This window comes from Halichoeres trimaculatus, unplaced genomic scaffold (genome assembly GCF_033239565.1).
Source record: "Halichoeres trimaculatus isolate MK-OKI-2021-1 unplaced genomic scaffold, fHalTri1.1 fHalTri1_scaffold_10, whole genome shotgun sequence".
Classification (NCBI taxonomy): domain Eukaryota; kingdom Metazoa; phylum Chordata; class Actinopteri; order Labriformes; family Labridae; genus Halichoeres; species Halichoeres trimaculatus.
Genome location: NW_027437187.1, coordinates 34,009,974 through 34,028,149, shown reverse-complemented (window position 1 = coordinate 34,028,149; position 18,176 = coordinate 34,009,974). Strand labels below are relative to the sequence as shown.

The 18,176-nt window shown below is 41.1% G+C and overlaps 1 protein-coding gene across 1 annotated transcript in view; it reads left to right on the top strand.

Annotated features, from left to right (window-relative positions):
- Nucleotides 1-18,176, top strand: part of glg1a (golgi glycoprotein 1a) — a 50,679-nt gene that overhangs the window by 29,301 nt on the left and 3,202 nt on the right. Inside the window, exons 5-24 of the mRNA XM_074677524.1 lie at nt 593-796; nt 2,724-2,795; nt 3,007-3,193; nt 5,008-5,222; nt 5,573-5,694; nt 5,794-5,895; nt 6,017-6,170; nt 9,272-9,496; nt 9,580-9,642; nt 10,115-10,228; nt 13,490-13,578; nt 13,694-13,811; nt 14,072-14,164; nt 14,309-14,446; nt 16,039-16,162; nt 16,273-16,415; nt 17,251-17,352; nt 17,546-17,653; nt 17,765-17,885; nt 18,015-18,121. Of these exons, the coding sequence (XP_074533625.1) occupies nt 593-796; nt 2,724-2,795; nt 3,007-3,193; nt 5,008-5,222; nt 5,573-5,694; nt 5,794-5,895; nt 6,017-6,170; nt 9,272-9,496; nt 9,580-9,642; nt 10,115-10,228; nt 13,490-13,578; nt 13,694-13,811; nt 14,072-14,164; nt 14,309-14,446; nt 16,039-16,162; nt 16,273-16,415; nt 17,251-17,352; nt 17,546-17,653; nt 17,765-17,885; nt 18,015-18,121 (2,601 nt within the window). The remainder of the gene's footprint in view (nt 1-592; nt 797-2,723; nt 2,796-3,006; nt 3,194-5,007; nt 5,223-5,572; nt 5,695-5,793; nt 5,896-6,016; nt 6,171-9,271; nt 9,497-9,579; nt 9,643-10,114; nt 10,229-13,489; nt 13,579-13,693; nt 13,812-14,071; nt 14,165-14,308; nt 14,447-16,038; nt 16,163-16,272; nt 16,416-17,250; nt 17,353-17,545; nt 17,654-17,764; nt 17,886-18,014; nt 18,122-18,176) is intronic.

The window sequence follows — 18,176 nt, the reverse complement described above, 5'->3', positions numbered from 1 at the left end:
AGAGGAGCAGGGTGGGGGTGTTTGGTGTGAGCGCTCTGGGCTTCTGCTGCACAAAAACACTGCTGTAGGGGTAATTTCTGCCCTAAACCTTGTGATAGGACCCAACTTGTTCCATCATGGAGTATCACTTTAAGGTTGCCAATTTAGTATATTCCAGGTATATCATTTGCAAAAATTCACATATTTTTTTCCTTTTTTTTTGTAAACCTAAAATGTTCCTCTAGTCACAGAATCACCCTCTGAGAGTCGTTGTCAGAGTTTTTGGTGAAACAGGTGTAAAATATCTCCAAACTGCTGAGCTGCTGTTATCTTCCTTTGTGATATTTTAGCTCTGCTGAGCATAAACGCATAGACCTACTAGTGCTGATAAGAACCTGGAGCTTAGCTGAATAGAACTGTCGTGGATCAGCACCAATAATAAAAATTAGAGCTCCAATTTCACACATTAATTGAATGTATTTCTCTCCTGTAGGTTGCAACAAGTTTTTATCACACCAAATACCAAGGAACTTTTCAGAGAAACATCTTTTATTGAACTGTTGCTGTTGGTCTACGTGAGCTTAACTGTGTGACCTCTGACCTCTCCGTGCAGGACATCCACTCTCAGGGCGAGGTCATCGCCTGTCTGGAGAAAGGTTTGGTACGAGAGGCCGAGAAGCAGCCGGGGGCTCACACGATCAAGGATGAGTGTAAGAAGTCCATCATGAGAGTCGCAGAGCTCTCCTCAGACGACTTCCACCTGGACCGATACCTGTACTTCGCCTGCAGAGAGGACCGAGAACGCTTTTGTGAAAATGTAAGATTCATATCAATCAAACTGTTTGTTTTACCTGAGACGACAGGTGGAGCAGCATTTTTAACTGCACAGATAGGCATGTTTGTTCTCTGCCAAATCTAAACAAGTTTTCACTGAACACTCAACACAACTCTTCTTTTTATCTGGGTTATTATTCTAACAGTGTTTGAATTTCTGTTTAATCAGTATCACACAAAATGAAAAGCCTGTTATCACCATCTCGACACACACAGCACCACCCCATCCGTGTTCTGCCCTCTGTGGCAGACGTGGCTACATCCTTAACAAGTACCGGGAGTAGGTGCTGCCAATAACACTCCAGTCCACCGTCTCCTTTAATTGAGCGTTTGCCTCGAGCCTCAGCTGACACCAAGTGTGACTGCTTCAACACTGCATGCAAATTTACAGTCACGCAGGCTCTGCATGCAAAGTCGACTGAGGGCTCTGATGAAGAGGAGCTTCACGTTAGATTGGAAACACGTTGAGAGTGTGCAGGAAAATTGCATGAAAATGACTTGTGTGTCTATCCTACCAGACTGTACTCACCCCCTGCTCTCAGAGTACAAGCTGCTGCCATCTGGTCACAGATACAGTCTGCCCAGGTGTAACACCAACAGACTAAAGAGCTCATTTGTCCCTTGTGCCATTAGCCTAATATTATTCACCTTAGTTGCTGGTTGCAGGCACAGTCCACCTAGGCCTGTTACGATAACACATTTTGCTAGATGATAATTTTCCAAAATATCATTGCCGATAAACAATATTATTGTCAATATTATTTTGATTTTTTTTTTTCAATTTTTTCATTGATTAATAAAGTGAGTACACCATATCAAAAGCAAGAAACTTTAATTTCTTAAGAGTATTTAACTGTAATTAAAAGGTGAGGGTCTTTTAAATAAAATAAATTAAACAAACAATATAATAAATTTAACAAACAAGAAAGAGAAAAAAATACAATGAAAATGAAATGGACTCTTTTTTTTTTTTAGAAAAAAATACATGTCAATGAAAATAATTAATACTAATCAAAAACAATAAAACATTTTCTAAAGAAAAAACAAAACTCAAAATAAAAACAACAACAATAAAAACTATAGCCTTAATAAAAGGGAGTTTATACAGTTCCTGAATTGTTTGTTACATGTCCTTTTTTCCAGTCAATCCGTACTGTCTGTCAAACATTTTTAACATTTCTGGCTTTCAACCGTATTGAAGGGCTGTATTTCTTTGGCAATGTAGCTGTCTTTGAGCACCCACCATTTGGAGCTTTTGTTTCTATTTACTTTGCAAACCAAAAGCCTCAGTAAGAGCGGATTGTCAAAGAACAAGGCTCCTCTGCACCTCCCCTTCTTCTTCTTCTTCGTCGCCACTATTTTCAAACAAAAGCGACATATCAGCTCGTTGGTGTTCATGAGCACACACTTTGTTCATTCTGATAAAAAACAAAATATTCCCACACTGGGACTGTGGCAGGCGGATGAAGAACTGTATCTTTCGTGCCATCACTCATATTAGCGTGTGTTTCCCTCCTTACCCCTCAGGACGCTTGCTTCAGCTCTCTCTGTGTGTACGCGTGAGCAGCCCCGTCTTCACCCCAAAGATCGCATTTTTGACAGATGCTCACTCCGATATAAATCCTCTAAATCTGCTATAGAACCTATGCACCCCGATGTTAGGAAAGATAGACGTAGTGAGCCATCTTCTCATTCAGCCTCTTTGGTCAAAAGAGAGGAGGAAAGGCCTAATTCCACCTAAAAGCTACACAAGAAACGTTTCTGTGTTAACCAATATGTGTTTCCTCTGTGGAGCAAACTATTGAATAACATGTTTCACATGGTCGGTCATCTTTCTGGTATGATGCATCATGAGTCTGAATATTTGTGTGATTTAATTATCAAAAACATTTCTTGCTCCTTGTTTTCAGACGCTGGCCGGGGAAGGACGAGTTTACAAATGTCTGTTTAACCACAAGTTTGAAGAAGCAATGTCGGAGAGGGTGAGTGCTGCTCGCTTTTCTCCTTTAATAATAAATCCTTAAAGCTTTTATGATTTTTATGATTTGCACAGAAAGCCTGTTCTCTTAATTTGTGAAATAAATGTGCTAAAGAAAATGATAATCCATAAATGAATCTCCTGTTGGTTGCACTTTTAGCTTGAACTGACTTGAACCTGTGTGTGTGGTGCTCTCCATCTCTGTGCGTCCTCAGTGTCGTGAGGCGTTGACCACCCGTCAGAAACTGATCGCTCAGGACTACAAGGTGAGCTACTCGCTGGCCAAAGCCTGCAAGTCAGACCTGAGGAAATACCGCTGCAGCGCTGACTCCAGCATGCCCCGAGCGCGAGAGGCTCGCCTGTCCTACCTGCTGCTGTGTCTGGAATCTGCAGTCCACAGAGGTGAGTTATTATTGAGTTATTCCACCTCTTGAGTGCTACGAGAACTAATCTACATCCCAAACAGGCAGAGGCAGCTGATAACTGGATTATCTGTCAGTGACTTTGCTTTTACAACTTGTAGTGAAGTGACAGTTTAACTCAATGAACCCTTCATCTGTCAGTCAGCCTGGCTTCAGTTCAGTCCTGGGGCAAGAGTTTGTCTCAGAGAAAGAGAAAAGGGGGAAAGTTGCTCAGGAATATAAAGCACAGGAAGACATGAAGTCATTTTCTGGAAATTCATGAAAAAGACGTTGTGACATTATGGATTGTTTTAAAATAAGATAGCATCCTGGTTGGTTGTGTCAAGAATGTTGCAATAATGGAATGGAATGATGTCACATTCTAGAATGCTTTGAAACGATGTCACATTCAGAAATGTTGAGAAAATTCTATCACGTTCTAGAATGCAGGGAAAATGACATCACATTCTAAAATGTTTGAGAAGTGACGTCATCCAGGAATGTCCTGCAAATGACGGCACATTCTGGAATGTCCGGATAAGGACATTGTATGAGCTATTTAGTGTTTTTTCTTTGTTTTGTTTAGAATTTACTTTATTGTTTAGATTTTTACTATTTTTAAATCAATTAATTTTGATTTAATTATGATGACATTTTTATTAGTATTCCAGTAGCTTATCATTCCTTTAGTTTGGGTGTTTTGTTTATTATTTGTTTAAGTTGGGCACGATGGCACTATAGGTAATATAAGTAGGCGCACGGTAGGGACCAGCATGCACCTGGGTGGGCAAATGTTTTTTTACTGGAGCAGGAGAGACGCAGGGATTTTTCCTTTGTTCTGTGTTTGCTTGATTTCTGGTTAAATAAACCACGTTTTTGTAAAAATTGGACATTTGTTTGGACCTTACGTTTTTTCCCATCTGTGTACACCACAACCCACGGTGCAAGAGTGGCCTTTTGAGCCTATTATGAAAGAGTTTGTTTGAAACTGTTTGTTGCCTTTTTTTGTGGACAAACGGCCACTACAGACATTCCAAATTATTGTGACAAAGAAATCACATTTTTAAATGTCATGAAGTGGAATCACCTTAGAGAATGGTGAAATTTTTTTTTCACTTGATAATTTTGCAAAAATAACATCATATTGTGGAATGTTGTTAGAAAAAGACATATTCTGGAATTTCATGCAAATGTCAGCACATTCTAGAATGTTATGAAAATGATGTCACATTCTAAAATGTTGTGAAAGTGACCTCCCATTCTGGAACGTCATCAAAATTACATCAAATTCTGGAGTGTCATGAAAAGGACGGCTCATTCCAGAATGTTGGAGGATGACATCACATTCTGGAATGTTGTTAGCTCGGAGGCTAATTGTTGCTAGATGGAAGACTATTGGTCAGAATCAGGCACTTTTAAAGGTACTGATCAAATTCCATCTGTAGTACTGGTACCAATTTATGTAATATCAAACTGTACTATTTTTGATGCCTAAATATATCCTTGTGACTGTGAGGGAGTAGGCGATTTTCCAAGCTGGACATGAACCTAGCATTGCAAGTTTATATGTTAAAAATAAATATGTTAAATTGAAAAAAAATATGTGCCACCACATAAACGCACACAAAAGTACCAAAAGTTCACACAAAGTACCATGTCGTTTCAAATGTGAAAGGTACCCATCCCTAATGATCTTACCTGGATGCTTTTGATTAATTTCTGCAAGTTGTATTTCCAGCCACTAAGAGCTACATTTTTTCTGTGTTCTGTTTAGTTTTTAATATCCTTTTCTGTGTGTTTCTGTGTGTGTTCCAGGTCGTGTGGTGAACGGCGAATGTCAGGGTGAGATGATGGACTACAGGCGGATGCTGATGGAGGATTTCTCTCTGAGTCCAGAGATCGTGCTGCACTGTCGCAGCGAGATCGAGGGTCACTGTGCCGGTCTGCACCGCAAAGGTCGGACGCTGCACTGCCTAATGAGGGTCGGCCGGGGAGACATGGGAGCCATCGACCCCAACTGTCAGAAAGCGGTGAGTCAGCGTTTAGAGAAACTGTGTGGGAACTCAAAAAGCATGATGCAAGCAAAAATGCAGGAAATGATTCATTTTTATTAAAGGAAGGGAGTTATTTTTCACAACATTAACATTTATCATATTCAGATGATGAATGTTTCCACTAGTTTGTTCTGGAGCTTGGAGACTACGACACAGCCATCAGAGGATTGTCAGAGGAAGAAATATCATAGATTTTAGTTTTCACCATGAAGATTTATTCTATTTTAAATTTTTCTGCAAATGTTGTATTTGAGTCCAAACCCAGTGTTCTGAAAAGCTGAGGTCCCAGCGTCACTTGTTCATGCGGTCTGGTTTTCCGTCCTCAGCTCCAGACTCTGATCCAGGAAGCTGACCCTGGGGCGGACTACCGCATTGACCGAGCGCTCAACGAGGCCTGTGAATCTGTCATCCAGACCGCCTGCAAACACATCCGCAACGGAGACCCGATGTGAGTCCTCCTAAAGGATGTTTTCTGTTTTCACTATCTGAAACAGTCCAAACAGAAAAGTAACTTTGTATTTGTAATCTGATTTATGATCTGGTACAGGATCCTGTCGTGTTTAATGGAGCATCTGTACACGGAGAAGATGGTGGAGGACTGTGAGCACAGACTGCTGGAGCTGCAATATTTCATTGCCAGAGACTGGAAGTAGGTTTTCCCTGGAAAATATCTGCTTGTTTTTTTACAGTCAAGCTTAATAAGTAAACCTCTGTATGAGCTCAGAAAGTGTTACAGCTCTGGCTGCATTCCTCCTTGTGTTGTTCATCAGGTTGGATCCCATCATGTATAAAAAATGTCAGGGTGACGCCTCCCGGCTCTGCCACACTCACGGCTGGAACGAGACCAGCGAGATGATGCCACCCGGTGCTATTTTCTCCTGCCTGTACCGCCACGCCTACCGCTCCGTGGAGCAGGGACGGAGGGTGAGTGAAACACGCAACTGTCCTCCACAGCTGGAATATTTAACCCCATATCTACACCTTTAAAGGATCGGTCTGTTTGTGATGTTTTGAGCTTCTGACAGCTGGAATTAAAGCCAAACATCACTGAGGTCAGAGTGTTAGGAGTTGGTATTCTTATATGTAAAAAACAGCTGTACAGAGGTACTGAATTAAAAGCAGAACTCTTTTAAAACCCAAAAGAGACACAATCAATGACAAAAACTCAAATACAGTTAATGGAGCGCTAATGTTGTGGAGGGTTTCTTGTACCGTAATTTCTGGACTATCAGGCGCACCTGAAAATAAGCTGCATCAACTACATTTAGAAAGAAAAAAAAATTATACATATATAGGACACATTTGACAGTAAGCTGCACTTTTTAACATGAGATTTCTACACAGAAAGGGGTCAGCCTGGTGTTTGCGCTGTTGCATTTTGTCCCTCAAAATATAAGGGTTATAGACCCAGGCGAATATCTGGCTCCTTTTTTTCTATCACTGAAACAATATTAACGCTGCATGTGCAGATGCCAGATGAAACTCTTAAAAAATTGTGTCAGAAATCCATGCATAAAAGCCATTCAGGAAGACGCAACCTTTAGCAGTCACAGTTTGGTTTTATCCTGGATCAGCATCTGTTTCTATGCGTTTGCTCGTCATCTTTGTATTTGGAGTGGATCATCACTTTGTATGGCTCATTTGTTGGTCATGGACACCAAACTTTTTGTGTCTTCAGTGAGATTTTTACTATTTTTTCTCCTGTGTTTGTCTGGAGATCCTACATGTAACCATGGCTGCATTGTTTACATGTGAAATCAGCTGTTAGCAGCCCGTAGCATGTTTATGCTAACTGGTGCAAGGCCTGATGTTTCCCCACAAGGTGAGGAGAAGGAGGTGAGTATGAAGTGCCGGTTCTCAGGTGTGAGCTAAGAAGTGACGACATAGAATAGAATAGAATAGAATAGAAAATACTTTATTTATCCCCGAGGGGAAATTCAGGAGTCACCGCAGCATTTAAGAAAACAAAAGTAAGAAAGTGTATAGAAAGTGCAAAAATGTCCATAAGAAATTAGATGATGACATCCCATCCACCACTCGTCCACCACTCTCCAGCCCAGCCAGCCTCCACCTCCACAGGGTCCAGGACTGAGCCTCCCCAGCAGTCTGTTCAGTCTCTGTCTCCTGGATCCTGTCTGCTCACAGCAGGCGAAGCTCCTCCAATGTGTCGCGGCGTCCGATGTCAGCTCCGTCAGCCACGTCCGTGAACAGCACGATGCCGCTGGGTTAGCATGGCTAGCTCATCCATCCCCCGGAGCTGGATCCCACGTTCCCAATAACGATGGATGGAAGGACAGGTCCACGTCGTCACCTCCCAGCTCGCATCCGAGAACCAGCACGTCGTCCTCACCTCCTCCTCCTCAGCTCGAGGGAAATCATCAAGCCCTACACTAGTTAGCATTGACATGCTACAGGCTGCTAACAGCTAATTTCGCATGTAAACAATGCAGCCATGGTTACATGTAGGATCTCCAGACAGACACAGGAGAAAAGTAGTAAAAAATACCGCCGAAGCCACAAAAAGTTTGGTGTCCGTGACCGACAATGAACCATACAAAGTGATGATCCACTCCAAATACAAAGATAACGAAAAAGAGACGAAAAAATTACAAGAAACGGACAAAGACGAGAGAGCTGCTGCAACAGGCAGCTACTTGGGTAGCGCCAATATAATAATAGCGACATGGACCTGTCCTTCCATCCATCATTATTGGGAACATAAGATCTATCTCCAATAAGATGGACAAGCTAGCCGTGCTAACCCAGCAACAGAGGGAATACCAGAAGGCAGAGTAGCATCATGCTATTCACAGACATGGCTAACAGAGCTAACACCAGACACCAACACCACATTGGAAGAGCTTCACCTGCTGTGAGCAGACAGGATCCAGGAGACAGAGACTGAACAGACTGCTGAAGAAGTTCAGTCCTGGACTCTGTGGAGGTGGAGACTGGCTGACTGGACAATGATGGACAAGCTGTCAGCATCTATTTTCTTATGGAGCTTTTAGCACTTTCTATACACTTTCTTACTTTTGTTTTCTTGTTTGCTGCTGTGACTTCAATTTCGTTGTACTTGTTACAATGAAGAGAAAGTTCTATTCTATTCTATTCTATTCTATAACCTCCTCGGTGCTGTGTACGGGTGTGACCTTGCACTCTGACCTCACCTGTCCTCTTCCTCACTGCGAGCCGGGAGATAATTGTTGCTGAATGAGCACAGCCTAAAGGACGCCCCCTGGTGGCTGTTAAAAAACTATAAATTAGCCGCACTGTTGTATAAGCTACAGGGTTCAAAGCATGAGAAAAACGTAGCAGCTTATAGTCCAGAAATTACGGTAATTAACTTTTTTGCCATTAAGGTAAGGTGTCCCTCTTTCTTCATTTTAGCTTTTCTTAAATACACTTCAACCCATTAGACTTTTTCTTAAATTCTCATACTTAAAATGAATAGATAAAGCGATAAAAGCTACAGCTTACATTGGTGAAACTTGTGAATGTTCTCACTGACCGGAGAATATCCTCGTAGCGTCCTGGCAAATCATCTGAATCATCAGAGAACCAGGAAGTGCCTGTGAGTATGTTTGAGCTGCCGAACTCATGATGATCACAGTAATAATCACAGAAACTCAACGTGACGTGGGTTAAAAATCCTGTTCTGTAATTCTGTGACTGTATCTGTGCATGTGGGGAGGTAATTTTGGAAGTGAAGAAAGCTGATGTGAAATGTGAAATGATGGAAATGATGGTTGCTGATTAGCTGAAGCAAATCAAAGCTGTTGATGAAATCACAAATCTCGATGTGCTGACTGTCTTTAAAGTGATACTCCACTTTTTGAACGTTTTGGCTTGTGGCTGAATCCAGGAATGGTCCCAGCCCTAAATCTGCTCCATCTTTATCGTGTAATTGTCTCCAGGGAGGAGACTTGTGAACTACAGATTAAGATTAAAGAGTGGAGTATCAGTTTAAGGAGTCTTTGAACACTAAATGTTTCCTCTAACCTCGAGTGCTTGGTCTCCTGCAGCTCTCCAGGGACTGTAAAGTGGAGGTGCAGAGGATTCTCCACCAGAGGGCGCTGGACGTGAAGCTGGACCCCGAGCTCCAGAGACGCTGTATGACCGACCTGGGGAAGTGGTGCAGCGAGAAGACGGAGGCGGGCCAGGAGCTGGAGTGTCTGCAGGATCACCTGGAGGATCTGATGGTTGGCTGCAGGGAGGTGGTGGGAAACCTGACGGAGCTGGAGTCAGAGGTAACGCCACACCTGCTGCGTCTGCTGCTGCTGAACAGTTCCCCCTGTTTCCCTCTGATAAAGTTTGTTTATTCTGTGCTCAGGATATTCAGATCGAGGCGCTGCTGATGAGAGCCTGCGAACCCGTCATCCAGGCACACTGCCACGTAAGTCTGCACCCAGAAACTTCCAGAGTTTGGAAGAATTTTCTTCATTTTTTGTCTTTAAGGCTTTTGAATATCTGTAGCTCTTACTTAAGTGGGTCAAGAGTAATAAGTGAAAGCTTGAATTTCAGAAAAATGAAACAAAAAATGAAGACTAATTAGGTGTTATGACAGGATTGGCATAGTTGTTAAATAAATTGTATTTATTTATTGGGTCACTTTTTGCTTTTGGTATCATATTCAATAAGAAAACATGCATTTGTGCTGCAAACATTTCTCATATGTCAGATTATACATGTTGTTTGTTAGTGCAGGTAGTTTTAAGGTCATATTAAATGTTTCTCAGATTCTCCAGTCAAGTATTCCTCAATTTTTGTATTTATATTGCACAATATCTTGAACTTAACTTCAAATAACTGTTAAAAAATCCATCCAACCACAGTGATTTACTTCTCTGTGTCTATCTGTTTTTCAGGAGGTTGCTGATAATCAGATCGACACCGGTGACCTGATGGAGTGTTTGGTTCAGAATAAACATCAGAAGGAGATGAACGAGAAGTGTGCTGTGGGAGTGACGCACTTCCAGCTGGTGAGGAAACAAAAAATCTTTGTTGGTTAATTGCAAAAAACTGAAATCTTTGCGAGTGTTTTTGTTGTTTTTTAACAGGGTGGTCACTTTAAAATGTGAATTAGTTTAATTACTTTGCAAATTGTTGCGCTATAAAAAATAATGCATGATTAACTCAGTGGCTTCCAGCTGTTTTCAGAGTTTTTGAATGATCCTTCAAGACCTAAATAATATTTTCTATGACTATCTAAACACCGAAACTACCTAAGAAGAGTAGATCCAAAAAAAAAAAAGAAAAAGTGACTTTTTTTTGATCTGTGTAGACAAATGTCCAAGTTTGCAATTACCATCAAGTTTACTGAAAACTGATGAATTTAATTATGATTTTGGTGGGGAAAAATAAATAAAAAGTAATAAATGGATAAATAAATGGATAAAAACAATAGAATAAAATAATAATAATAATAATGATAATAATAATAATAATAATAATAATATATACACTGGAGATCAAAATTAGAGAACACACCACAATTTTACAAATGTAAACTTCATTCCATTGTCCTCTCATAAATGTATTCAACCACAAGTTAAAGGTCAGTTTTTTGAGCATATTGCACCAGTTAAATTCATTCTGAAACACAGAATCCAAAACTTAAATCAGATATTCAAGAAAGGACACTGATCAAAATTAGAGAACACTTTCAGATCCCTCCATGTAATTGGTGTTAGTCTGGCACCTGGTGCCAATATCCTTAATTATCTGACAAACCCTATTTAACTGGCAGCCTAACTTCCAGTTTTCACTGACTTCACAAGATGGCAACCCCCTCTAAAGTCACTGAAACCCTCCGGCAGCAGGTTGTCCAGATGAAGACCAAAGGGATGACCTTGTCAGCAATAGCAAGAGAAGTTGGGCATTCCAAATCTGTGATATCCAGAATATAACATCTCTTCAAAGCCACAAATTCATTTAAGTCCACCAAGAAGTCTGGTCGTCCACAAAAGACAACTGAAAGAGAGGACAGAATAATATGGAGAACCTCAATGGACAATCAGTTTAACACTGCAGCTGAAATTGCTCGTCAGTTCAGTGACCAACAGGGTAAGACAATATTTCGTCATACAGTGTCTCGACGTTTGAGAGCATTTGGACTGGAAGCCCACTCTGCAGTGACCAAACCTCTCATTGGCAGAAAGAATCAAAAGGCTAGACTAACCTTTGCTGAGGAACATGTTGTGTGGACAGAAGAAAACTGGTCCAAAGTTCACTTCAGTGATAAAAGCAAGTTTAATTTGTTTGGGTCTGACGGAAAACACTATGTTTGGCGTCGGACTGGGGAAAGACTGAACCCAAAGTGTGTAAAGAAGTCAGTGAAAGGTGGAGGAGGAAGTGTTATGGTGTGGGGAGTGTTTTCTGCAACGGGAGTTGGGCCTTCAATACAGCTACATGGCCCAGTGAATGCAAATTTGTATAAAAGCCTCCTTCGACAGCATTTGATTCCTCACCTGCATTCATCACCCAATCAGTCAACAATTTTCTTGCAGGACAATGCCCCTTGTCACACAGCAAAACAAGTAAAGCAGTTCCTTAAAAGTGAAAACATTGAAGCAATGAATTGGCCAGCCCAGAGTCCCGATCTAAACCCAATAGAGAATCTCTGGGAAATCCTTGGAGACAAAGTTATGGCCAAGAAACCCACTACTATCACTGAACTGTGGAAAAGACTGGAAGAAGAGTGGACCAAAATCACACCAGAGCAGTGTGAGAGACTGGTTATGTCCTGTGGTCGTAGATGTGCTGGAGTAATTCACAGCAAAGGCCTGTACACTTCCTACTAAGTTTTGATCATTGTAACCTCCATAAAATGATGTTTTTATCTTTCTTTGTACTACAGGCGTTGCTGTTCTTTAATTTTGATCATCATGTTTTTTACAAAATGAAGTTGTTTTTGTCAGTGCTTTATGTTTTGATGTAAAACACTGTTCCAGTGGTATGGCATTGCCACCACAAAGAATCCTTTAAATGTTGAGCATTGAGGATTACATTATTTTGGAAAAAAACAAGTGTTTATAAATTGTTCTCTAATTTCGATCTCTAGTGTATATATATATATATGTGTGTGTGTGTGTATATATATATATATATATTAAAACAACCACAACAAAAAAACTCATTGTACTTTGGACCATAAACAAATTAGAGAGTTCATAACAGAAAAAAAAACCTGGAGGGTTGGGTGTTTAAGCCTAGCTGCTTGCATATGTTCTTAGATCAGAAAGACTTGTATCGACAAGAATGAACTAGATACATTTGAGTTGCACAAAAACTAAAAACAAAATAAAAACTAGCAAACTCTCAAGGGGGAGAGGGTTACCATGTCCATATTTTTGATGTATTACAGTTTAATGAAGATACATAAGTAGGAACACGGATATTTCAATATTGGCCATTTGAAAAAAATGCGGATTTAAACACGATCAATCAGATTGAATAATTACAAATCCTGTAATTAATTAGATTAATTTTTTTAATTGCCTGACAGTTCTATTTTTCTGGAAAAATTGTCTCATCATACTTGATATAAGCTACATTTAACTGGTCAGTCCAGAAAAATGTCTTGTTTCAAGTTGTTTAATGACAAAAATGAGGTCTAAATTGCTTGTAACAAGCAAAAAAATCTTCCATTGGAACATGAAAAATTTTCTCAAAATAATAATGTCTCAGACAAGTAACTTTTTTCTTGTTCCATTGGCAGATTTTTCCTTGCTAGTCACAAGCAATTCAGACATTATTTTGTCTTAAAATAACTTGAAACAAGACATTTTTCGGGACTGGTCAGTTGAATGTGGCTCATGTTAAGTCTAAAAACATAAATGATTGTGGTACTATAGAGAGCCACATCACACACTTGGTCTTACAAACTCATTTCCTCTCATACATAAAGAAATGACATAAAATGAAAATTAATACATTTCCAATTTTTAAAGCAAGATTTACTATGTTTGTGTGTTCAAATTCGTACTAGAGAAGAGAAACTGAAACTTAAGTATCAATCTGTACACCCAAATATTGATCAATACTGATCCCAACGTTGGCATCAGTATATCAATATTTTAGATTGATCGGCACACCACTACTAATAACTTCATTAATAGATTTTTATGAATGGATCAAAGAGCCACACACCGAAAGGCTCTTTGTGTTTTTTTTGTGTCAGAAATGTAAATAAACTTAAAAATCCTCTCAACACTCTGATTACTCTTTCTCTCTGTTTACAGATCCAGATCAAAGATTTCCGTTTCTCCTACAAGTTTAAGACGGCCTGCAAAGAGGACGTCCTCAAACTGTGTCCCAACATCAAGAAGAAGTAAGCCGACTCATGGAGACACTAAACACGCTCATGTTTTCAGTCCTTACAGTCCAGACTCTCTGTGAAGGAAGGAGTCAGACTCTGTGTAACCTCTGGTCTCGCTGTCACTCAGGGTGGACGTCGTGATCTGCCTCAGCACCACGGTGAGGAACGACACCCTGCAGGACGCCAAGGAGCAGCGAGTGTCCGTCAAATGTCGCAAACAGCTGAGGGTGGAGGAGGTGGAGATGGTACGTCGTGACTCTGAGGGATCAGAAAAGTGTCGGGTGTAAAAATGTGTTTTGTGTGCTTCACAGGAAGTGGGGATTTTGAATTTAATGTGTTTTTAAAGCATTTGCAGCTGATCAACAGAAAATCTCCTGCTCTTTTTGTCAGACCTCAGTGTTTTTATCTCTGAAGTCTCTTGGAGTTTCTCCTCTCCCTCGCCTGCAGGGATTAAAAAGTTTCTGTGTTTTCTGCAAATCTCTAAATCCCTCCCGAATCTCTGCAGTCTGAGGACATCCGCCTGGAGCCCGAGCTGTACGACTCCTGTAAGCAGGACATCAACAGGCTGTGTCAGAACGTGGCTTTCGGAAACGCTCAGGTCAGCAGCTTCGCAAACACACAGAGAAAAAACAAAGTTTATCTTTCGAAAACATTTAAACCATGGCAACTTAACACAAGAACTTGTACAAAAGTTGAAAAGCTCAGAGCAGTGATTGTCTGTTTTTCGTGCTCCTCCTTGTAGGTGACGGAGTGTCTGAAGGAGAACAAAAATCAGCTGACTCAGCGCTGCCACCAGCGGATCTTCAAGCTGCAGGAGGTGGAGATGGTGGACCCAGAGCTGGATTATCAGCTGATGAGAGTCTGCAAACACATGATCAGGGTAGGCCAGCTGAAATACTGTTAATTAGTCATGCTCTGATCTGATCCAGATATCAGCCCTAAATCTTATAAAAACAGTGCCATAAAATTTCCCCCACATACAGTGGTGAAAATAAGTTTTGGAAGCGTTTTTCTCATTTCATTTATTTTCAAAGCTGCAATTTAAACGAAATTTATACCAGACATTGGTATTAACTCAAATAATCCACACATGAAAAGAAATCACAACGTTCAGGTCCATAAATAATGATTATGGTGAATTAAGTTCAATAACACAGGAAAAAAGTATTGAACACGCCATGGAAAGGCTGTATACTTTGGCAAGGAAATGCACCACACCACCTGAAATCTGTCAGTAATTATTACTTGAACTTCCAATCAGTGCAAACCAACACCAGCTGGGCTACAGCAAATTGATGGTCCTATAAAAAAGGTAGTTTTTCGGCACCATTGGGGCCATTATTCGCAAGTGGAAGAAGCACCACCTTACCATCAACAGGCCACGCACAGGAGCTCCTTGAAGATTTCTGACCAGGGAGTCAGAAAGATAGTCAGAAGAGTACTCAACGAGCCAAGGACCACCCTGAAAGTGCTCCAGAAAGACTTGGAGGCAGCAGGTACAATTGTTACAGAGAAAACAATAGGCAATGCACTCCACCACCATGGCCTCTATGGACGCTCAGCCCGCAAGACTCCATTCCTCAAGAAAAGGCATGTTGAAGCTGGTTTAAAGTTTGCTAAACAGCATCTTGACAAGCCTGTAGAATACTGGGAGAATGTTGTCTGGTCAGATGAGACCAAAACTGAACTTTTGGGCTGTCATACTACAGACCATGTTTGGAGGAGAAACGGCACTGCACATCAGCCAAAAAACACTACACCAACAGTGAAGTTTGGAGGTGGAAGCATCATGGCATGGGGTTGTTTCTCATCTCATGGTGTTGGCAAACTTCATATAACTGACGGAGCAATGAATGGAGCCATGTATGGGGAAATTCTTGATCTGAATCTGCTGCCATCCACCAGGATGATGAAGATGAGACGTGGCTGGACCTTCCAGCAGGACAACCATCCAAAGCACACGGCAAAGTTGACTTTCAAATGGTTTCAAAAACAGAAAATCAATCTGTTAGAACGGCCTAGTCAATCACCTGACTTCAATCCAACTGAACATTTGTGGAAAGAAGTAAAGAAAAGGGTTCACCAGAGGGCACCAAAGAATATTCCAGATTTAAAGACAATCTGTGCAGAGGAATGGGCCAAAATCACACCTGAGCAGTGTGGGCGATAAGTTCAAACATACAAGAAGCTTCTGGAAGCTGTCATTGCAAACAAAGGCTTCTCCACTAAGTATTAGATGAGTCTCAGTTAGCGTGTTCAATACTTTTTTCCTGTGTTATTGAACTTAATTCCACATAATCATTATTTATGGACCTGAACGTTGTGATTTCTTTTCATGCATGGATTATTTGAGTTAATACCAATGTCTGGTAGAAATTTTCAAGACTTATTTTCTCCACTGTATTTTACTGAAACATTGAGATGATCTGGATCAGCCTGTGTGTGTTTGTAACATCAGTTTGTGTGTTTCAGCGTTTCTGCACAGAGTCTGAAGGGAAGAACATCCTTCAGTGTCTGAAACAGAACAAGAACAGTGAACTGATGGATCCCAAATGTAAACAGATGATCACCAAGAGACAGATCACCCAGAACACAGGTAACGAGACACTTGTCATGAGCCCTTACCTCCAAGCTCAATTGAAACATCAGCGTTATGAAGTTGATGGTGTGCAGCTAAATTTCATGTTTGTTTGTGTGTGTTTCCAGACTACAGGCTGAACCCGGTCCTGAGGAAAGCCTGTAAAGCCGACATCCCAAAGTTCTGTCAGCCGATCCTGAATAAGGCGACGCCTGATAGTGAGCTGGAGGGTCAGGTCATCGCCTGCCTCAAACTCAAATATGCCGACCAGGTGAGACGCTCTGAGCTTCTCTGAAAATGACACAGCTTGTAGGATTTAAGCTTAAAGAGGTTAAAGACACTACTTTTAATTCTTCATATACTTTACTGTTGGAGGTCCGGGTTCGAGTCCAGCCGCGGTTCAGGTCACACCCCACTCTCGCCCCCGTTCCTACTCCATCCACTGCCCTCTACTCTGTCATTAAAGCCATAAAAAGCCCCAAAAAGTTAATACATTATTTTTTACCTGCTCTTCTTTTCTGGCATTTACGGTAACCTGTTTTAAACTGAACAGCTCCTCTTAAAATTTATAATACTACAATTTTACCTGCACTACTTCTCTGGTATTATGGTAGTCTGTTTTAACTGTATGGCCTAGCTTGCATTCATGGTGCTGAATTTTTCGGCTGTGCATCTATTCATGCATTTATGGTAGTTTATTTAACCTGCTTGTCTGGTATTTATGGTACTTTAATTTGAATGTGCACAGCTTTCCTGGTGTTTTGTGAGTTTATTTCAACTTGCACTGCTTTTCTAAGATTTACAGTATTTGTATTTCACCATGAATGGATCTTTAATTTCAATTTGCACAATTTTCTGGTATTTACGGTACTTGTACTTCAACATGAACAGCTTTTCTGAGATTTACGGTACTTTTATGTCAACTTGCACATCTTTTATGGTTGTTTTATTTCAACATGCACAGCTTCTCTGGTATTTACAGTATTTTCCTCATAATCTGCTCAGTGTGAAATGTGAAATATTTAACCATTTAATCTGTCTGTCATCTGTGATTTCCAGTCCCAGTCTCAGTTGTAATTTCTGTATCTGTCTTTGTGTTTTGACAGCGTTTGTCTCCAGACTGTGAGGATCAGATCCGGGTCATCCTGCAGGAGTCAGCGCTGGACTACAGACTGGACCCTCAGCTGCAGCTTCACTGCACACAGGAGGTGCTCTCACGTCTTTTATCTTCCTCAAACACAGTGTTTGCGTTCAATCATTAAAAACTTTATTTTTCCCCCACATGGAATTGGAAATACTATGAGAAACTGCACTAGAGTGCTTTCACTTCAGCTGTAGTGTGTCCTTGTGGCCAGCAGGGGGCGATGAATAACTGGTTAATAAACTGGCTTCTGTTTCCAGATTTCCACCCTGTGTCCTGAGGAGGCAGCGGCTCAGGAGCAGACGGGGCAGGTGGAGGAGTGTCTGAAGGTGAACCTGCTGAAGATCAAACAGGACGCATGTAAGAAGGTAAACAAACTCAGTGCTGCCTTCACTGACCTCTGAGGGGGTGGGAAATTCCAGCATCATAACCATTTATGCTTCTAAACTTTTTCTTCTTATTTTTTTCTTCCCATGCAGGAAGTGTTGAACATGCTGAAGGAGAGTAAAGCAGACATCTTCGTAGACCCCGTCCTCCACACGGCCTGCGCTCTGGACATCAAACACCAGTGTGCAGCCATCCCACCCGGCAGAGGGCGCCGTGAGTCCACGACCAAGCACACACTGAAACAGAAACATCAACAATCTGTTCACAGTGACTAAATCATTTGGCGATATTTAAAAAAAACCTTTGAAATCAGGTTAACGTGTGTTTTGTCTTCGTTCTCAGAGATGTCGTGTCTGATGGAGGCGCTGCAGGACAAACGTGTTCGTCTGCAGCCAGAGTGCAAGAAGAGGCTCCAGGATCGCATCGACATGTGGAGCTACGCCGCTAAGGTACGACGACCACGGTGTCCACACACTTTCAGAATCACTCCATACTCCTCAGCTG